This window comes from Bufo gargarizans, chromosome 3 (assembly GCF_014858855.1).
Source record: "Bufo gargarizans isolate SCDJY-AF-19 chromosome 3, ASM1485885v1, whole genome shotgun sequence".
Classification (NCBI taxonomy): Eukaryota; Metazoa; Chordata; class Amphibia; order Anura; family Bufonidae; genus Bufo; species Bufo gargarizans.
Window position 1 is genome coordinate 2,229,146 of NC_058082.1, and position 18,411 is coordinate 2,247,556.

Consider the following 18,411-nt stretch of genomic DNA (forward strand, 5'->3'; position numbering starts at 1 on the left):
ACATTTGATCTTAGCCTAAAGGCTGAGAAGCTAGTTCTCTTTCTAGAAGTGCAGTGTCCCACTAGCCTACAGATTACAGCCTGTTTTGTCATCTGTAATATCATGCTGTATTGTATTATTATGTGAAATTCCTGTTACTAGGCTGTCGGTGCACTACATACATCCACCACTAGATGGGGGTAGCACCACAGTATAAATAGGGTAGTTGAGGCCTAATTAGTCAGTGGAGAGAAGGAGTAGGAGGTGAAGGAGTGAGAGTACCGTTACTAGCTGTGCTTAATGCAAGGCAGTTTAAGGGATACAGAGAGGATAAAGACACAAAGGACAACAGCCATTTATTCAGGCTTCAAGGACCTTTGGATTCAAGGTGAAGGACTTACTAGCTTCGGGCAGCCTCACCATTAAAGAGCTGGAGAAACAGAACTAGAATAAGGAGCTGAATATCAGTGAGTCCATAACTTACCACCCTAGCCTGACACATACCTACATGCACAGCCTGTTACTGGGCTTCATCACATCCAACCTGCATGTGTATCAGAGACTGGATGTAAGCTGTTATCAAGAACCTGGTTATAGTTAAGGTTACCGTTGTATTTAAACCTGCCTCATTCTTCTAACTTCATACTACTACCACTCTCAACATTTTGCACCATCAAGGTGCTGGCGTCATGACACTAATTAAGTCAGGGGCCCAGCCGCACAAGCACTCAGAAACCCAAGCACCACCTGGCCGGTGTCCCCTGCAACCGAGTGTGCCCCGGAGAATCCAGCGCTGCTCTCCCCTTCACTGCACTGCTGGCCCAGGGAGGCGTCCGCTAAACCGTGAGTAACCCATGAACTGTTGTATGCTTCAGCCCACTGTGAACCTCACGTGTTCTACCCCTGCGGACTGGCACGCTGCAGAAGTAAACAACAATGTCTCTTACTTAATTTTAATTTGGCTGACATGAGAGAAGATTAGCATTCATTTCTGTTTTGGAAGGAAAGCTAATTTGAATATCATTCCTAGAAAAGCCAAAGGTATGCAAATTAGCTACCTGACAAGAACAGAGGGGATATCCAACTAATGCCAGAAGAATTAAGATATGCAATTTACTCTTCCTAGAAACCAATAGTAGTGTTGTCAGGCATGTATGTTTTTTGGTCTCCCTAATGATAAAGAGCACTCCAAAGAGAACCCTCAAGGCAAGTCAGCCAAGTAGGACAAGTTTCTCTTGATTGATTCTGGTTCTCTTGTCAATTTGTCCTTCTAGAAAGAAGTCTAGCTTGCATGTTTCACTGAGAGATATAAGGTTTTGTGATGTTGTAATTCTCTTGTCTCACTTTTAGTTCAATGTTACTTTGGAGGTGTCTGTCATTCATCCAAAACTGTGAAATAAAATTGTTCAAGGTGTGGTTTGCTTTTGTTAAAGAGCTGATAGGCTCAGATGAACAGCAAGTAGGAAAACAGTAAGGAGAACACAGCAGCAATGAGCACTGCCTTACTTTCACACAGAGGATTGGCAAAGATGCCTTCCTGCCTTTTAAACAGGCTTATGTAGCAAAGCAGGAAAAATAGCTAAGTCAGCCTCACATCTGCAAGTAGTTCTTTACTGACAAAAGCACTTAAAGGAGTTGTCTCACTTCAGCAAATGGCATATATCATGTAGACCAAGTTTTAGCCACTTTCTAGTATATTATTATCCATATTGCATCCTTTGCTGGCTAGACTTATTTTTCCATCACAGTATAAACTTCTCATTTCCATGGTTATGACCACCCTTCAATCCAGCATCGGTAGCTGTGCTTGCACACTATAGGAAAAAGCACCAGCCTATGTATGCTCCTATGGTTCCAGCCACCAGAGATACTTGCGCTTTTTTCTATAGTGTGCAAGCATGACCACCACTGCTGGATTACAGTGTAGTTATAACCATGGAAATGTGAAGTACATGATGTAATGAAAAACTTAGTCTAGCCAGCAAAGTAAGCTATATTAATAATAAATATACCTTTGTAAATGCCTTGTGTTACTTTCTCTACATGATAAATGCCACTTGTGGATGTGAAGACAACCCCTTTAATTTGAAAAAGCAGATGAGAACAGCTTTTCTAGTTGCAAGGCCTTAGGAGGTACCTCTGGGTGGGTACTATTTCTATTATGGAGACCAGTTGATACATGTGATGACTATTGTAGGATAGACAATGCTCTTCTGGATTTCTGGGTGAGATAGATGCAAATTATCCTGTCTAATGTCTGCCAACATCAGATAGGTTTAGGAAACTCAATTTGAATATCTTTCCCAGAAACGCAGAGGGGCATCATCTGGTTTACAATACTGTGCACACATACTTGACGTATCAGGCGCATCACCTGGACTACAATACTGCTCACATGTACTCAGCTAATGGTCATAGTAGGGGCATCTCCTCAAGCATACTCTCTGTACCATGAGCTCCCCATAATGAAAAAGAGTACCCATTAGACAACGCATATATACTGTATTATTCAGAAACACACATTTCTATACCACTCTCTCGGTTTTAGTTTTTTAGTTTTTTTTGTGTGATACCTAGAAGTACTGTGATAATAGGAAGTTTCAATGCACCTCTATGGGGGAGCTCATGACCTGAGCCATCTCACCTGTACTCTGTGCTGCTTTCACCAGACCCCAGCTAAACTCGTTCTTCAGTCTTGGGCTTATGTTGAAGTTCTTCGCTCCTCCGGTCACAGATATCAGCAGGCTGGGCACGCTGAGCCCCCATTGCTGTGTCATAAGTTCAAATAACACACTGGGGTTCGTGTCACATGAGGCGCGCACATACTGGAAGGAATGCAGTTTAAGGCATCAGTAGTAGAAAAGTAGCTGTAAAAGTCCATTAATGTCAGGGAGGGTACACAAAAAGAACTAAAGCCAACCGTGGGTTAGTGACAGGCCCCAAACCCCAAATAATTTACCACATCGAGCACCACAGGGATTGATCCTTATAGGAAGACCTACTAGAACCTTACCTTTGCCCAGGTTCTTGTGGTTCCAGAGAAAGTCATGTCCCCGTGAGAATCACTAGGAAATTCTTTGACATGTTTCTGAGGGTCCCATGAGGTTCCAGGTGCCACTTTCATTTCCAAAACATGGAAATGCCGTTCTCTGGTGTGACCACAGCCACAGATGTCTCTGAGAGGGAAAACAGTGGTAACGAAAAACCTATTTCTTGATAGCTGTACCTCAACGATTCAAGACTTTACATAGCAGACTAGTGAATACTTGTTCAGCCAACAGCTATTCCTCCTGATCCCCCATACACATGGACGCAGGTTTCAGGCAATCATACATATATTAGAGAGATAAAAAAGGCCTAGCCAGAATCCCCTGCCCCTCCAAACTCCTCTATACCCCTGCTGACTCTTCTGTATTCCTCCAGAAGCCACTGTACCGCTGCAGACTTGTATGTCCTCTCGAATATTCTCTATCCCATCCAGACCCCTCTGTCCTCTCAAGTCTTCTCTGTCTCCTCCAAACCCCTCTGTCCTCTCAAATCCTCTCAGTCCCCCCAGACACCTTTGTCCTCTCCAAGCTTCTCTCTGTCCCCTCCCAGACATATCCTGGCCTCTCGGTACCGCTCTAGAACCCTCTGTCCTCTGGAGTCTTCTCTCTACCCTCCAGACACCTCTGCCCTATACAGACTTTTCTGTTGTCCTCCAGGCCTCTCACTCCCTCTCCAGACTCCTGTCTCCTCCAGATAACTCTGACCCCTCCAGACTCACCAGGCCCTTTCAGACTCTACTATTTTGCCCCAGACTCATGCATCCCCCTTAATCTTCGCAGTCCTCTCCAGACTAGTGTGTTCCTCTACAGGCACCTCAGACTCTTCTGTTTTCCTCAAAACACCTTTGTCCTCTTCAGACACCTTTGTCCTCTCCAGACTCTTCTGTCCTCTTAAATCTTCTCTGTCCCCTCCAGACTAGTCTGTCCTCCTCTGGACTTTTTTGTTCCACTCAATACTTCTCTGCCCTCACCAGATAACTCTGTTGCCTCCACATAACTCATTCCTCTCCAGACCCTTTTGTTGTCTCCTCTAGACCCCTTGTGTCTGCTACAGTTTTCTCTTCCCCTTCCTGACTCCTCTGTCTCCTCTAGATATCTTTATCGGGGTATGTCTTTAGTGTTTAACTGCCTGAATATACGCTTAAAAACAATTTTATTAGTGATATATTTAAAACTCGTGGCGAACCTGCCACACAAGGAAATCGTCAGGCTAAACCTGGACAGGTAGCTCACCCCACAATTGTATGGGTGCAGCCACTCACTCCACGTTTTCAAAAACGTGCAAGACTGGAATTATCAGTGTATTCCGCTTGGTATGCGTATCCTGATTATTAACCAGATGCACTGAACAGTTACTCACTTATGTGTGCTGGGGTTATCTATGCTTTATCAAGTAAACCAGCAATAACATTAGTGGCAGCTATAACAGTAAGCTGCAACAATGTTTCGCACTCAATGAGTAAAGGGCATAGTAAATGGGATAGAGATGTAGTGGGTGAGAGCTTTATATTTGAGCTCTACTTACAACCCTATTGTTTTTGATCTCTCTTCTCCCATTACTAGCTAAGGAAAGACCGTCTCTGCCTATTACAGCGTCTGCTCGACGCGTTTCTATGTCACTATGTAAGTAGTGACATGTCTTCAGGAACAGATTTTCGGCGGCATTAGTGTAGTATTCTTTATATCTTAGGTAACATACACTGTAGCCACTGATAGAGAGAACGCTGCACGCGTCTGTTTGCGCGCGTGCAGCTCAGATGAGATACAGCCTCCGGCACTCTTGTTTGCAGCCGTCTCGCGGCCGCTCAGCCGCCAGACTCATATCGAATTCGCCACTCCCACAGGGCGGAGCTTCATCGGCAGGCGGTGACGTCACCCTGAAGAGGTGAGACGTTCAGCTAGTCCGCTCTAACCAATCTCCTCTGCTAATCGCTGCTGTGGGTATATAATATCATGGGCATATATAGCTTACTATCAATGGGGAACATTGAGTGTTGGAGACATATATAAGGGGTCATAGTCGGACAGAAAAGACCAGCACCCAGTTAGTTATATATATAATTTATTATTGGTCCCATATTTTGGAAGCTGGGACTAAGATGGAGGTGACAGTGTGGACCAGCAACTGAATAATTATATATATATAGGTATATTACTGTTGGTCCCATATGTTGTATACTGGGACAGTTAGTGCATATAGAGGTTTCATTGCCACCCAGTCATGCATATAATCCCATACACAATAACTATATGGGATGATTTGCTGGGTATCTTCATATGTTCTGGTAGCCATGTAGTGTGTTGATTGCCACTATCCCATATTTTCCGTGGCATTGATTGTATACCTGGAACATTAGACGGGGTGGCGGTGAGGATTGCATCAGATGAAACAAGTATATGATATATGGTCATTAAGACCAAACGGTTTCACTGTGCGTAATGTGAAGGTCCATTGGGCCTCTTTTCTCAGTAGCAGGTTGTCTATATCTCCACCTCTTGGAGATGCTCTGACATGTTCTATGCCCTGGAAAGAGATACACTGTTTTGCTCCTGGGTGGCATTCCGCCACATGCTGGGCAATAGGCGTGTCATCTTCATTTGTGATGTTCAGCAAATGTTCGCCAATACGTCTCCTGAACTCCCTCTTCGTTTTGCCCACATACTGTTTGAGGCAAATACAAGTGGCCACATAGATCACTCCTACCGTCTTGCAATTTATGAACGATCTGATTGTGAACTCTCGGCCTGTGGTGGTGCATTTTACCACGTTGCCCTTTTTAATGGCTTTACAGGCAATGCACTTGCCACATTTGAATGTGCCGGGTGGTCTATTTGGAAGCCATGTAGATTGTATTGAAGGACTGTACAGGCTGTGCACCAGTTGATCTCGTAGGTTGCTTCCTCTTCTATATGTGATCAGTGGAGAATCACTTATGAGATGCCCCACTATCGGGTCAGATTTGAGGATACTCCAGTTCTCCCTAATGATGTTTCTCACCTCTTGATTGGCCTGATCGTAGGTGCCTATGATTCTTATTTTATTATCTTCAGTTCTTTTTTTGGGGGCCAGAAGGTCATCTCTGTTACTAGCCGACGCATGTTGATATGCCTCAGCGAGACAGGGGCCGGGGTATCCTCTCTGACTAAACCGTTTTTGTAGGTCGGAGGAAGCTCTCTTGAAATCAATCCACTCTGAGCAATTCCGTCGGGCTCTCAGATATTGCCCCTTCGGTATTCCGGATTTTAGTTTGGTGGGGTGTGCACTCTCCCATCTAAGTAGGGTGTTTGTGGACGTGGGTTTACGAAACATTTTCGTTACAATTTTTCTGGATTTGTCAATATTGATACATAGGTCCAGGAACGTTAATTGCATGTTGTTGATCTCGCTCGTGAAGAATAGACCCAGATCATTTTGATTGAGTTCGCTCACAAAGTTGTTGAAAGCCGTACTGGTACCATTCCACAGGATGAACACGTCATCTATATATCTTATCCATAAAGTAATAGATGACGTCCATTTTTCCATTGCGTCACTGAAATGTCTTTAGGACAAATGATTTGCAGGTTAATACCCAGCATTCACAATCTTTCTTTTTCCCAACATTGCAGGAGAGTTGGAACATAATTTTTAGATGGTTGGCCGTTCTGGCTGAGATCAGTGGAGTGGGCTGATATGATATTCATCTAATGTATATGGTCACCTTCAGGGATGTATGAAGCCCTCTCAGTGCTCCATCACTGTGAGGAAGAAACTCAACCATCAATGGTAAATTCTATGAAAATGAAGAAGCCTCTACAGTATATAGACAGAGAGTAATAAGAACATAAAAAAAAAAACATTCAGAGGCGAATCAAGGTTTCCACCACCAGAACTGTATACATCATTACTCACTCCTCTCCCGTTGACCTGGGGGTAAAAGCCACACATTCTTTCTTCTTAATATGCTTTGAAACCCATGAGTTGAGAACATCGACCTACAAAATAAGGTAAAGGTATAAGACAGTGAAGCCCAAGAGCCAGCAGTGACAATGAGGTCTCCAGTCTGACCAGAACAGAGGAGCTGAGAACAAACCAAAAATATCCAGAAAACTGAGAAGAGAGATTGAAAAGATCAGACAGTTCTCAAGGAAGACGTTCACATAAGAAGAGCTTAGGTCAGAAGATGGCAGAAGCCTCTAGAGCACTCTCCTGAGACATATTACAGTATGTCATGGATCATGTGAGGTATGGCAACTGGAAAAGAGCTTCACACATTGCTTCAGGGTGGTTATATACAAGAGGTCAATGGTCTACAATATGTATTGTCCTGATTATAGCCTTCTGTTAATAGGGGGGTTCAAGTGTGAGCAGCTGATAAGATGGATTGAGAGGCTGTTGTGACCAGGAAAATTATGAGCTCATATCATCCAGGGTGGCCAGGAGGCTCACCACTAGAGTGGGATAGGATGGCCACGAGGGCTGGGGCCGACATCCTTGTGGTGTCCAGATACCAGTGGGTACTAGTCTTGCACTTTATCGGACTCCTGCCAGTCCTGGGGGGTTTGGACACATATGATATTACACCCTATGTGCTTTGTTTGGATCATTCTAATCAGAATTTTCCCTTAGGATCCATAGGAGAACATTTCATTGCAGAAAGTTTCCGTCGCCTCCTGATGAGATCTGAGGACAGAAAGGAGAAGGGGTCACCAGGATCTCAGGATAAGTGCAGAGATGTGGGGCAAAGTTCTGAATCCTGACACCTCTGTATTTCATATAAGAATCCAACGTAGGGGTTCAGAGCTCCATATTTTGTCCCAGCTTCACCCTCTGACAATAAGGGAGCAGAGTAAGATTCTATGATAAATATTGTGGCTTTTATTGGAAACATTTCACCTTGGATCCATCCAGGAACTGTGGTGATGCCTTCTTCTTCTTCTTGGCATCAGCAGTAGCAGGACGATACGGAGACTGTAGGTTATTCCTCGTCTGCCGCAGCTCTGCCCCGTCCACCTGTTCTGTGCCTTTGATTTTAGTCTTTGTGTTCCCCATAATGTCTGAGGTCCATACGATGAGGAGACTACAACATAAGCAGGATACAACTAAGAAAATCTAGAACACTCTCCCATACAAGAAATCCACCAACCTCCAATTTGAGGTCCGCTGCACGGTGTATATAATGGGCTTTGCTGCTGCCGCCCAGGATACAAAATTGGTTAAATGTTAATTACCTTACGGTACAAACTTACACTGACGCTGGTCGGTAGAAATATAACAAATCGAGTGGAGTGGCTAGATGAATGTTCCGGGTTCCCGTTCCTGTGTGTAGGGAAGTGTAAGGAAAAGTAAATCTTCACTGCTCACCTACACACAGGAACGGGAACCCGGAACATTCATCTAGCCACTCCACTCGATTTGTTATATTTCTACCGACCAGCGCCAGTGTAAGTTTGTACCGTAAGGTAATTAACATTTAAGGATACAACTAAGACGACACAACATTCAGTATATGCAGCAGGTAAGTGACTCCACCAGTAAGTGACATCATACAGCACATCACATGCAGCCACAAACTCCATTCTTGGACGGGTGTTCAAAATGTCGCACAAAGGCATCTGGCGACTTATCTTTAAGCAAAAAACTGGCATAAAACTGTTTGTAAACGACCCTCAGAATCCTATAATACAGTGGCGTCACTATAACAGAGGGGGCCCTCAGCAGACTTTGGAAGGACTCCCCCCCCCCCCATGCAACCCTCACTCCTGTGGCTACTGAAGATCGCTGTCTAAGGCCAGGCCCGGCAGCCGCTCCGTCCTACACATATATACCGTATGTCTCCGGATCGGATCCTCAGCAGCTTCCATATATTATTGGGGGTCAATTGCTTACAGCAATACATCAGTGTTTTGCAGAAAATAAATCATGATTTTATGGCGTCTGTTGGGGCCAGACCGGGGGGGGGGGGCGCGGCATTGGGGATACAGCCCCCGCGCAATCACAACCACTGAAGCCATTTCACTGAGTAAATGGGGGTTCACTTTGTATCAGACTGGTCTCTGGGGGGTCACTTTGTATCAGACTGGTCTCTGGGGGGTCACTTTCTATCAGACTGGTCTCTGGGGGGTCACTTTCTATCAGACTGGTCTCTGGGGGGTCACTTTCTATCAGACTGGTCTCTGGGGGGTCACTTTCTATCAGACTGGTCTCTGGGGGGGTCACTTTCTATCAGACTGGTCTCTGGGGGGTCACTTTCTATCAGACTGGTCTCTGGGGGGTCGCTTTCTATCAGACTGGTCTCTGGGGGGTCACTTTCTATCAGACTGGTCTCTGGGGGGGTCACTTTCTATCAGACTGGTCTCTGGGGGGTCACTTTCTATCAGACTGGTCTCTGGGGGGTCACTTTCTATCAGACTGGTCTCTGGGGGGGTCACTTTCTATCAGACTGGTCTCTGGGGGGTCACTTTCTATCAGACTGGTCTCTGGGGGGTCACTTTCTATCAGACTGGTCTCTGGGGGGTCACTTTCTATCAGACTGGTCTCTGGGGGGTCACTTTCTATCAGACTGGTCTCTGGGGGGTCACTTTCTATCAGACTGGTCTCTGGGGGGTCACTTTCTATCAGACTGGTCTCTGGGGGGTCACTTTCTATCAGACTGGTCTCTGGGGGGTCACTTTCTATCAGACTGGTCTCTGGGGGGTCGCTTTCTATCAGACTGGTCTCTGGGGGGTCGCTTTCTATCAGACTGGTCTCTGGGGGGTCACTTTCTATCAGACTGGTCTCTGGGGGGGGTCACTTTCTATCAGACTGGTCTCTGGGGGGTCACTTTCTATCAGACTGGTCTCTGGGGGGTCACTTTCTATCAGACTGGTCTCTGGGGGGGTCACTTTCTATCAGACTGGTCTCTGGGGGGTCACTTTCTATCAGACTGGTCTCTGGGGGGTCACTTTCTATCAGACTGGTCTCTGGGGGGTCACTTTCTATCAGACTGGTCTCTGGGGGGTCACTTTCTATCAGACTGGTCTCTTGGGGTCACTTTCTATCAGACTGGTCTCTGGGGGGTCACTTTCTATCAGACTGGTCTCTGGGGGGTCACTTTCTATCAGACTGGTCTCTGGGGGGTCACTTTCTATCAGACTGGTCTCTGGGGGGTCACTTTCTATCAGACTGGTCTCTGGGGGGTCACTTTCTATCAGACTGGTCTCTGGGGGGGTCACTTTCTATCAGACTGGTCTCTGGGGGTCACTTTCTATCAGACTGGTCTCTGGGGGGTCACTTTCTATCAGACTGGTCTCTGGGGGGTCACTTTCTATCAGACTGGTCTCTGGGGGGTCACTTTCTATCAGACTGGTCTCTGGGGGGTCACTTTCTATCAGACTGGTCTCTGGGGGGTCACTTTCTATCAGGGGGGGGCGCGGCATTGGGGATACAGCCCCCGCGCAATCACAACCACTGAAGCCATTTCACTGAGTAAATGGGGGTTCACTTTGTATCAGACTGGTCTCTGGGGGGTCACTTTGTATCAGACTGGTCTCTGGGGGGTCACTTTCTATCAGACTGGTCTCTGGGGGGTCACTTTCTATCAGACTGGTCTCTGGGGGGTCACTTTCTATCAGACTGGTCTCTGGGGGGTCACTTTCTATCAGACTGGTCTCTGGGGGGTCACTTTCTATCAGACTGGTCTCTGGGGGGTCACTTTCTATCAGACTGGTCTCTGGGGGGTCACTTTCTATCAGACTGGTCTCTGGGGGGTCACTTTCTATCAGACTGGTCTCTGGGGGGTCACTTTCTATCAGACTGGTCTCTGGGGGTCACTTTCTATCAGACTGGTCTCTGGGGGTCACTTTCCATCAGACTGGTCTCTGGGGGTCACTTTCCATCAGACTGGTCTCTGGGGGTCACTTTCCATCTGTCACGGCTGAGGATGGGGGAAATCCTCAGCCGTGTGTTGTTAGAGGATGTCCGGTCGCTGCTTGGCCAGGACCACAGCATTAGGGAGCAGGTCACCTCCTATTGCGTCCCTAACGCTGACCCTGTCTCCTGTCAGTATGAGCCAACCTTGATAGTAGGAGGGCTCATACGCCGGAACCTAAAGTCCCTACAAGCCCTCAAGTCGGCCCTGACCTAAGTGACAGAGTAGGACAACCCACTCCTCCAAGACAGGGAGGATCAGGAGTCCCAAAGGCCAAGCTGTAGAGAAAAGGGGAACACCAATGCAAACCAATGTATATGGCAGGCGCTGCACTAGTTCCAGCCACCTGCCACAGCCCTGCTGACTGGACCAGTGTGCAGGAAATCTGAAGTCCACAAATACATCCACACACCGGAACCCAGATACATGGCAGCACAGAAATATACAAGAAAGCATAAACCGAACATCACACAGACAAAGACAAACTGAACATAAACTTAAACTTATACTTATACTTATGACCACAGTGGTGGCTCTCACAGGCAGATCAAATACACAGGCGGCTGCTCCAGCTAGCAGGGCTGAAGCAACCTACTGAAGCCTGCAAGAGACTCAGGCTATATAGGCCAAAATGCCACACCCACCGGTCAACCACACCCAGTGACATCACACACACTGGGAAGGAAGTTAACCCTTCCAGCACACAGAAGGGAAAACACACATATAAGGGGAAGTGCACACAAAACATAATACACCGTGCACACAACACACACACCTAACAAAAAGGGAGTCAGGTGAAACCGCATGCAACTGCAGCACGCTGCCTAGCCACGCTCAGACTGCTGCTGCACATACACATGAGACAACGGGTTGCCCGCAACAACCACAAGTTAAAACACACGCCAGCGGCCCTCACCTGTGGTTTTAACCCACACGAAACCGCAGGTAACCGCATGCGGATAGAGAGTCACGGTCATAGCCATGGCCGTGACACCATCAGACTGGTCTCTGGGGGTCACTTTCTATCAGACTGGTCTCTGGGGTTCACTTTCTATCAGACTGGTCTCTGCGGGTCACTTTCTATCAGACTAGTCTCTAGAGGTCACTTTCTAATAGACTGGTCTCTGGGGGTCACTTTCTATCAGACTGGTCTCTGGGGGTCACTTTCTATCAGACTGGTCTCTGGGGGTCACTTTCTAATAGACTGGTCTCTGGGGGTCACTTTCTATCAGACTGGTCTCTGGGGGGTCGCTTTCTATCAGACTGGTCTCTGGGGGGTCGCTTTCTATCAGACTGGTCTCTGGGGGGTCGCTTTCTATCAGACTGGTCTCTGGGGGGTCGCTTTCTATCAGACTGGTCTCTGGGGGGTCGCTTTCTATCAGACTGGTCTCTGGGGGGTCGCTTTCTATCAGACTGGTCTCTGGGGGGTCGCTTTCTATCAGACTGGTCTCTGGGGGGTCGCTTTCTATCAGACTGGTCTCTGGGGGGTCGCTTTCTATCAGACTGGTCTCTGGGGGGTCGCTTTCTATCAGACTGGTCTCTGGGGGGTCGCTTTCTATCAGACTGGTCTCTGGGGGGTCGCTTTCTATCAGACTGGTCTCTGGGGGGTCGCTTTCTATCAGACTGGTCTCTGGGGGGTCGCTTTCTATCAGACTGGTCTCTGGGGGGTCGCTTTCTATCAGACTGGTCTCTGGGGGGTCGCTTTCTATCAGACTGGTCTCTGGGGGGTCGCTTTCTATCAGACTGGTCTCTGGGGGTCGCTTTCTATCAGACTGGTCTCTGGGGGTCGCTTTCTATCAGACTGGTCTCTGGGGGTCGCTTTCTATCAGACTGGTCTCTGGGGGGTCGCTTTCTATCAGACTGGTCTCTGGGGGGTCGCTTTCTATCAGACTGGTCTCTGGGGGTCGCTTTCTATCAGACTGGTCTCTGGGGGTCGCTTTCTATCAGACTGGTCTCTGGGGGTCGCTTTCTATCAGACTGGTCTCTGGGGGTCGCTTTCTATCAGACTGGTCTCTGGGGGTCGCTTTCTATCAGACTGGTCTCTGGGGGTCGCTTTCTATCAGACTGGTCTCTGGGGGTCGCTTTCTATCAGACTGGTCTCTGGGGGTCGCTTTCTATCAGACTGGTCTCTGGGGGTCGCTTTCTATCAGACTGGTCTCTGGGGGTCGCTTTCTATCAGACTGGTCTCTGGGGGTCGCTTTCTATCAGACTGGTCTCTGGGGGTCGCTTTCTATCAGACTGGTCTCTGGGGGTCGCTTTCTATCAGACTGGTCTCTGGGGGTCGCTTTCTATCAGACTGGTCTCTGGGGGTCGCTTTCTATCAGACTGGTCTCTGGGGGTCGCTTTCTATCAGACTGGTCTCTGGGGGTCGCTTTCTATCAGACTGGTCTCTGGGGGTCGCTTTCTATCAGACTGGTCTCTGGGGGTCGCTTTCTATCAGACTGGTCTCTGGGGGTCGCTTTCTATCAGACTGGTCTCTGGGGGTCGCTTTCTATCAGACTGGTCTCTGGGGGTCGCTTTCTATCAGACTGGTCTCTGGGGGTCGCTTTCTATCAGACTGGTCTCTGGGGGTCGCTTTCTATCAGACTGGTCTCTGGGGGTCGCTTTCTATCAGACTGGTCTCTGGGGGTCGCTTTCTATCAGACTGGTCTCTGGGGGTCGCTTCTATCAGACTGGTCTCTGGGGGTCGCTTTCTATCAGACTGGTCTCTGGGGGTCGCTTTCTATCAGACTGGTCTCTGGGGGTCGCTTTCTATCAGACTGGTCTCTGGGGGTCGCTTTCTATCAGACTGGTCTCTGGGGTCACTTTCTATCAGACTGGTCTCTGGGGGTCACTTTCTATCAGACTGGTCTCTGGGGGTCACTTTCTATCAGACTGGTCTCTGGGGGTCACTTTCTATCAGACTGGTCTCTGGGGGTCACTTTCTATCAGACTGGTCTCTGGGGGTCACTTTCTATCAGACTGGTCTCTGGGGGTCACTTTCCATCAGACTGGTCTCTGGGGGTCACTTTCCATCAGACTGGTCTCTGGGGGTCACTTTCCATCAGACTGGTCTCTGGGGGTCACTTTCCATCAGACTGGTCTCTGGGGGTCACTTTCCATCAGACTGGTCTCTGGGGGTCACTTTCCATCAGACTGGTCTCTGGGGGTCACTTTCCATCAGACTGGTCTCTGGGGGTCACTTTCCATCTGTCACGGCTGAGGATGGGGGAAATCCTCAGCCGTGTGTTGTTAGAGGATGTCCGGTCGCTGCTTGGCCAGGACCACAGCATTAGGGAGCAGGTCACCTCCTATTGCGTCCCTAACGCTGACCCTGTCTCCTGTCAGTATGAGCCAACCTTGATGGTAGGAGGGCTCATACGCCGGAACCTAAAGTCCCTACAAGCCCTCAAGTCGGCCCTGACCTAAGTGACAGAGTAGGACAACCCACTCCTCCAAGACAGGGAGGATCAGGAGTCCCAAAGGCCAAGCTGTAGAGAAAAGGGGAACACCAATGCAAACCAATGTATATGGCAGGCGCTGCACTAGTTCCAGCCACCTGCCACAGCCCTGCTGACTGGACCAGTGTGCAGGAAATCTGAAGTCCACAAATACATCCACACACCGGAACCCAGATACATGGCAGCACAGAAATATACAAGAAAGCATAAACCGAACATCACACAGACAAAGACAAACTGAACATAAACTTAAACTTATACTTATACTTATGACCACAGTGGTGGCTCTCACAGGCAGATCAAATACACAGGCGGCTGCTCCAGCTAGCAGGGCTGAAGCAACCTACTGAAGCCTGCAAGAGACTCAGGCTATATAGGCCAAAAAGCCACACCCACCGGTCAACCACACCCAGTGACATCACACACACTGGGAAGGAAGTTAACCCTTCCAGCACACAGAAGGGAAAACACACATATAAGGGGAAGTGCACACAAAACATAATACACCGTGCACACAACACACACACCTAACAAAAAGGGAGTCAGCTGAAACTGCATGCAACTGCAGCACGCTGCCTAGCCACGCTCAGACTGCTGCTGCACATACACATGAGACAACGGGTTGCCCGCAACAACCACAAGTTAAAACACACGCCAGCGGCCCTCACCTGTGGTTTTAACCCACACAAAACCGCAGGCAACCGCATGCGGATAGAGAGTCACGGTCATAGCCATGGCCGTGACACCATCAGACTGGTCTCTGGGGGTTACTTTCTATCAGACTGGTCTCTGGGGGTCACTTTCTATTAGACTGGTCTCTGGGGGTCACTTTCTATCAGACTGGTCTCCGGGGGTCACTTTCTATCAGACTGGTCTCTGGGGGTCACTTTCTATTAGACTGGTCTCTGGGGGTCACTTTCTATCAGACTGGTCTCCGGGGGTCACTTTCTATCAGACTGGTCTCTGGGGGTCACTTTCTATCAGACTGGTCTCTGGGGGTCATTTTCTATCAGACTGGTCTCTGTGGGGGTCACTTTCTATTAGACTGTTCTCTGGTGGTCACTTTCTATTAGACTGGTCTCTGGGAGTTCGCTTTCCATTAGACTGGTCTCTGGGGGTTCGCTTTCTATTAGACTGGTCTCTGGGGGTTACTTTCTATTAGACTGGTCTCTGGGGGTCACTTTCTATTAGACTGGTCTCTGGGGGTCACTTTCTATCAGAATGGTCTCTGGGGGTCACTTTCTATTAGACTGGTCTCTGGGGGTCACTTTCTATTAGACTGGTCTCTGGGGGTCACTGTCTATCAGACTGGTCTCTGGGGGTTCGCTTTCTATTAGACTGTTCTCTGGGGGTCACTTTCTATTAGACTGGTCTCTGGGGGTCACTTTCTATTAGACTGGTCTCTGGGGGTCACTTTCTATCAGAATGGTCTCTGGGGGTCACTTTCTATTAGACTGGTCTCTGGGGGTCACTTTCTATTAGACTGGTCTCTGGGGGTCACTGTCTATCAGACTGGTCTCTGGGGGTTCGCTTTCTATTAGACTGTTCTCTGGGGGTCACTTTTTATTAGACTGGTCTCTGGGGGTCACTTTCTATTAGACTGGTCTCTGGGGGTCACTTTCTATTAGACTGTTCTCTGGGGGTCACTTTCTATTAGACTGGTCTCTGGGGGTCACTTTCTATCAGACTGGTCTCTGTGGCGGTCACTTTCTATTAGACTGTTCTCTGGGGGTCACTTTCTATTAGACTGGTTTCTGGGGGTCACTTTCAATTAGACTGGTCTCTGGGGGTCACTTTCTATTAGACTGGTCTCTGGGGGTCACTTTCAATTAGACTGGTCTCTGGGGATCACTTTCTATTAGACTGGTCTCTGGGGGTCACTTTCTATTAGGCTGGTCTCTGGGGGTCACTTTCTATCAGACTGGTCTCTGGGGGTCAAATTGTATCAGACTGGTCTCTGGGGGTCACTTTCTATCAGACTGGTCTCTGGGGGTCACTTTCTATTAGACTGGTCTCTGGGGGTCACTTTCTATTAGACTGGTTTCCGGGGGTCACTTTCTATTAGACTGGTTTCCGGGGGTCACTATCTATTAGACTGGTCTCCGGGGGTCACTTTCTATTAGACTGGTCTCTGGGGGTCACTTTCTATCAGACTGGTCTCTGGGGGTCACTTTCTATCAGACTGGTCTCAGTGGGGGTCACGTTCTATTAGACTGTTCTCTGGGGGTCACTTTCTATTAGACTGTTCTCTGGGGGTCACTTTCTATTAGACTGGTCTCCGGGGGTCACTTTCTATTAAACTGGTCTCTGGGGGTCACTTTCTATTAGACTGGTCTTTGGGGGTCACTTTCTATTAGACTGGTCTCTGGGGGTCACTTTCTATTAGACTGGTCTCTGGGGGTCACTTTCTATCAGACTGGTCTCTGGATGTCACTTTCTATCAGACTGGTCTCTGGGGGTCACTTTCTATCATACTGGTCTCTGTGGGGGTCACGTTCTATTAGACTGTTCTCTGGGGGGTCACGTTCTATTAGACTGTTCTCTGGGGGTCACTTTCTATCAGACTGGTCTCTGGGGGTCACTTTCTATTAGACAGATCTCTGGGGGTCACTTTCTATCAGAATGGTCTCTGGGGGTCACTTTCTATCAGAATGGTCTCTGGGGGTTCGCTTTCTATTAGACTGGTCTCTGGGGGTTCACTTTCTATTAGACTGGTCTCTGGGGGTCACTTTCTATCAGACTGGTCTCTGGGGGTCACTTTCTATCAGACTGGTCTCTGGGGGTCACTTTCTATCAGACTGGTCTCTGGGGGTTCGCTTTCTATTAGACTGTTCTCTGGGGGTCACTTTTTATTAGACTGGTCTCTGGGGGTCACTTTCTATTAGACTGGTCTCTGGGGGTCACTTTCTATTAGACTGTTCTCTGGGGGTCACTTTCTATTAGACTGGTCTCTGGGGGTCACTTTCTATCAGACTGGTCTCTGTGGCGGTCACTTTCTATTAGACTGTTCTCTGGGGGTCACTTTCTATTAGACTGGTTTCTGGGGGTCACTTTCAATTAGACTGGTCTCTGGGGATCACTTTCTATTAGACTGGTCTCTGGGGGTCACTTTCTATTAGGCTGGTCTCTGGGGGTCACTTTCTATCAGACTGGTCTCTGGGGGTCAAATTGTATCAGACTGGTCTCTGGGGGTCACTTTCTATCAGACTGGTCTCTGGGGGTCACTTTCTATTAGACTGGTCTCTGGGGGTCACTTTCTATTAGACTGGTTTCCGGGGGTCACTTTCTATTAGACTGGTTTCCGGGGGTCACTATCTATTAGACTGGTCTCCGGGGGTCACTTTCTATTAGACTGGTCTCTGGGGGTCACTTTCTATCAGACTGGTCTCTGGGGGTCACTTTCTATCAGACTGGTCTCAGTGGGGGTCACGTTCTATTAGACTGTTCTCTGGGGGTCACTTTCTATTAGACTGTTCTCTGGGGGTCACTTTCTATTAGACTGGTCTCCGGGGGTCACTTTCTATTAAACTGGTCTCTGGGGGTCACTTTCTATTAGACTGGTCTTTGGGGGTCACTTTCTATTAGACTGGTCTCTGGGGGTCACTTTCTATTAGACTGGTCTCTGGGGGTCACTTTCTATCAGACTGGTCTCTGGATGTCACTTTCTATCAGACTGGTCTCTGGGGGTCACTTTCTATCATACTGGTCTCTGTGGGGGTCACGTTCTATTAGACTGTTCTCTGGGGGGTCACGTTCTATTAGACTGTTCTCTGGGGGTCACTTTCTATCAGACTGGTCTCTGGGGGTCACTTTCTATTAGACAGATCTCTGGGGGTCACTTTCTATCAGAATGGTCTCTGGGGGTCACTTTCTATCAGAATGGTCTCTGGGGGTTCGCTTTCTATTAGACTGGTCTCTGGGGGTTCACTTTCTATTAGACTGGTCTCTGGGGGTCACTTTCTATCAGACTGGTCTCTGGGGGTCACTTTCTATCAGACTGGTCTCTGGGGGTCACTTTCTATCAGACTGGTCTCTGGGGGTCACTTTTTATCAGAC

At 48.2% G+C, this 18,411-nt stretch overlaps 1 protein-coding gene across 1 annotated transcript in view; it reads right to left on the bottom strand.

Annotated features, from left to right (window-relative positions):
- Window positions 1–8,093, bottom strand: part of LOC122931297 (transient receptor potential cation channel subfamily M member 2-like) — a 136,884-nt gene extending 128,791 nt beyond the window's left edge. The window contains exons 1-4 of the mRNA XM_044285362.1: window positions 7,903–8,093; window positions 6,919–7,001; window positions 2,993–3,155; window positions 2,624–2,804 (exon numbers count right to left, since the gene is read on the bottom strand). Of these exons, the coding sequence (XP_044141297.1) occupies window positions 2,624–2,804; window positions 2,993–3,155; window positions 6,919–7,001; window positions 7,903–8,058 (583 nt within the window). The 5' untranslated portion in view covers window positions 8,059–8,093. The remainder of the gene's footprint in view (window positions 1–2,623; window positions 2,805–2,992; window positions 3,156–6,918; window positions 7,002–7,902) is intronic.
- Window positions 8,094–18,411: the final 10,318 nt, after the last annotated feature.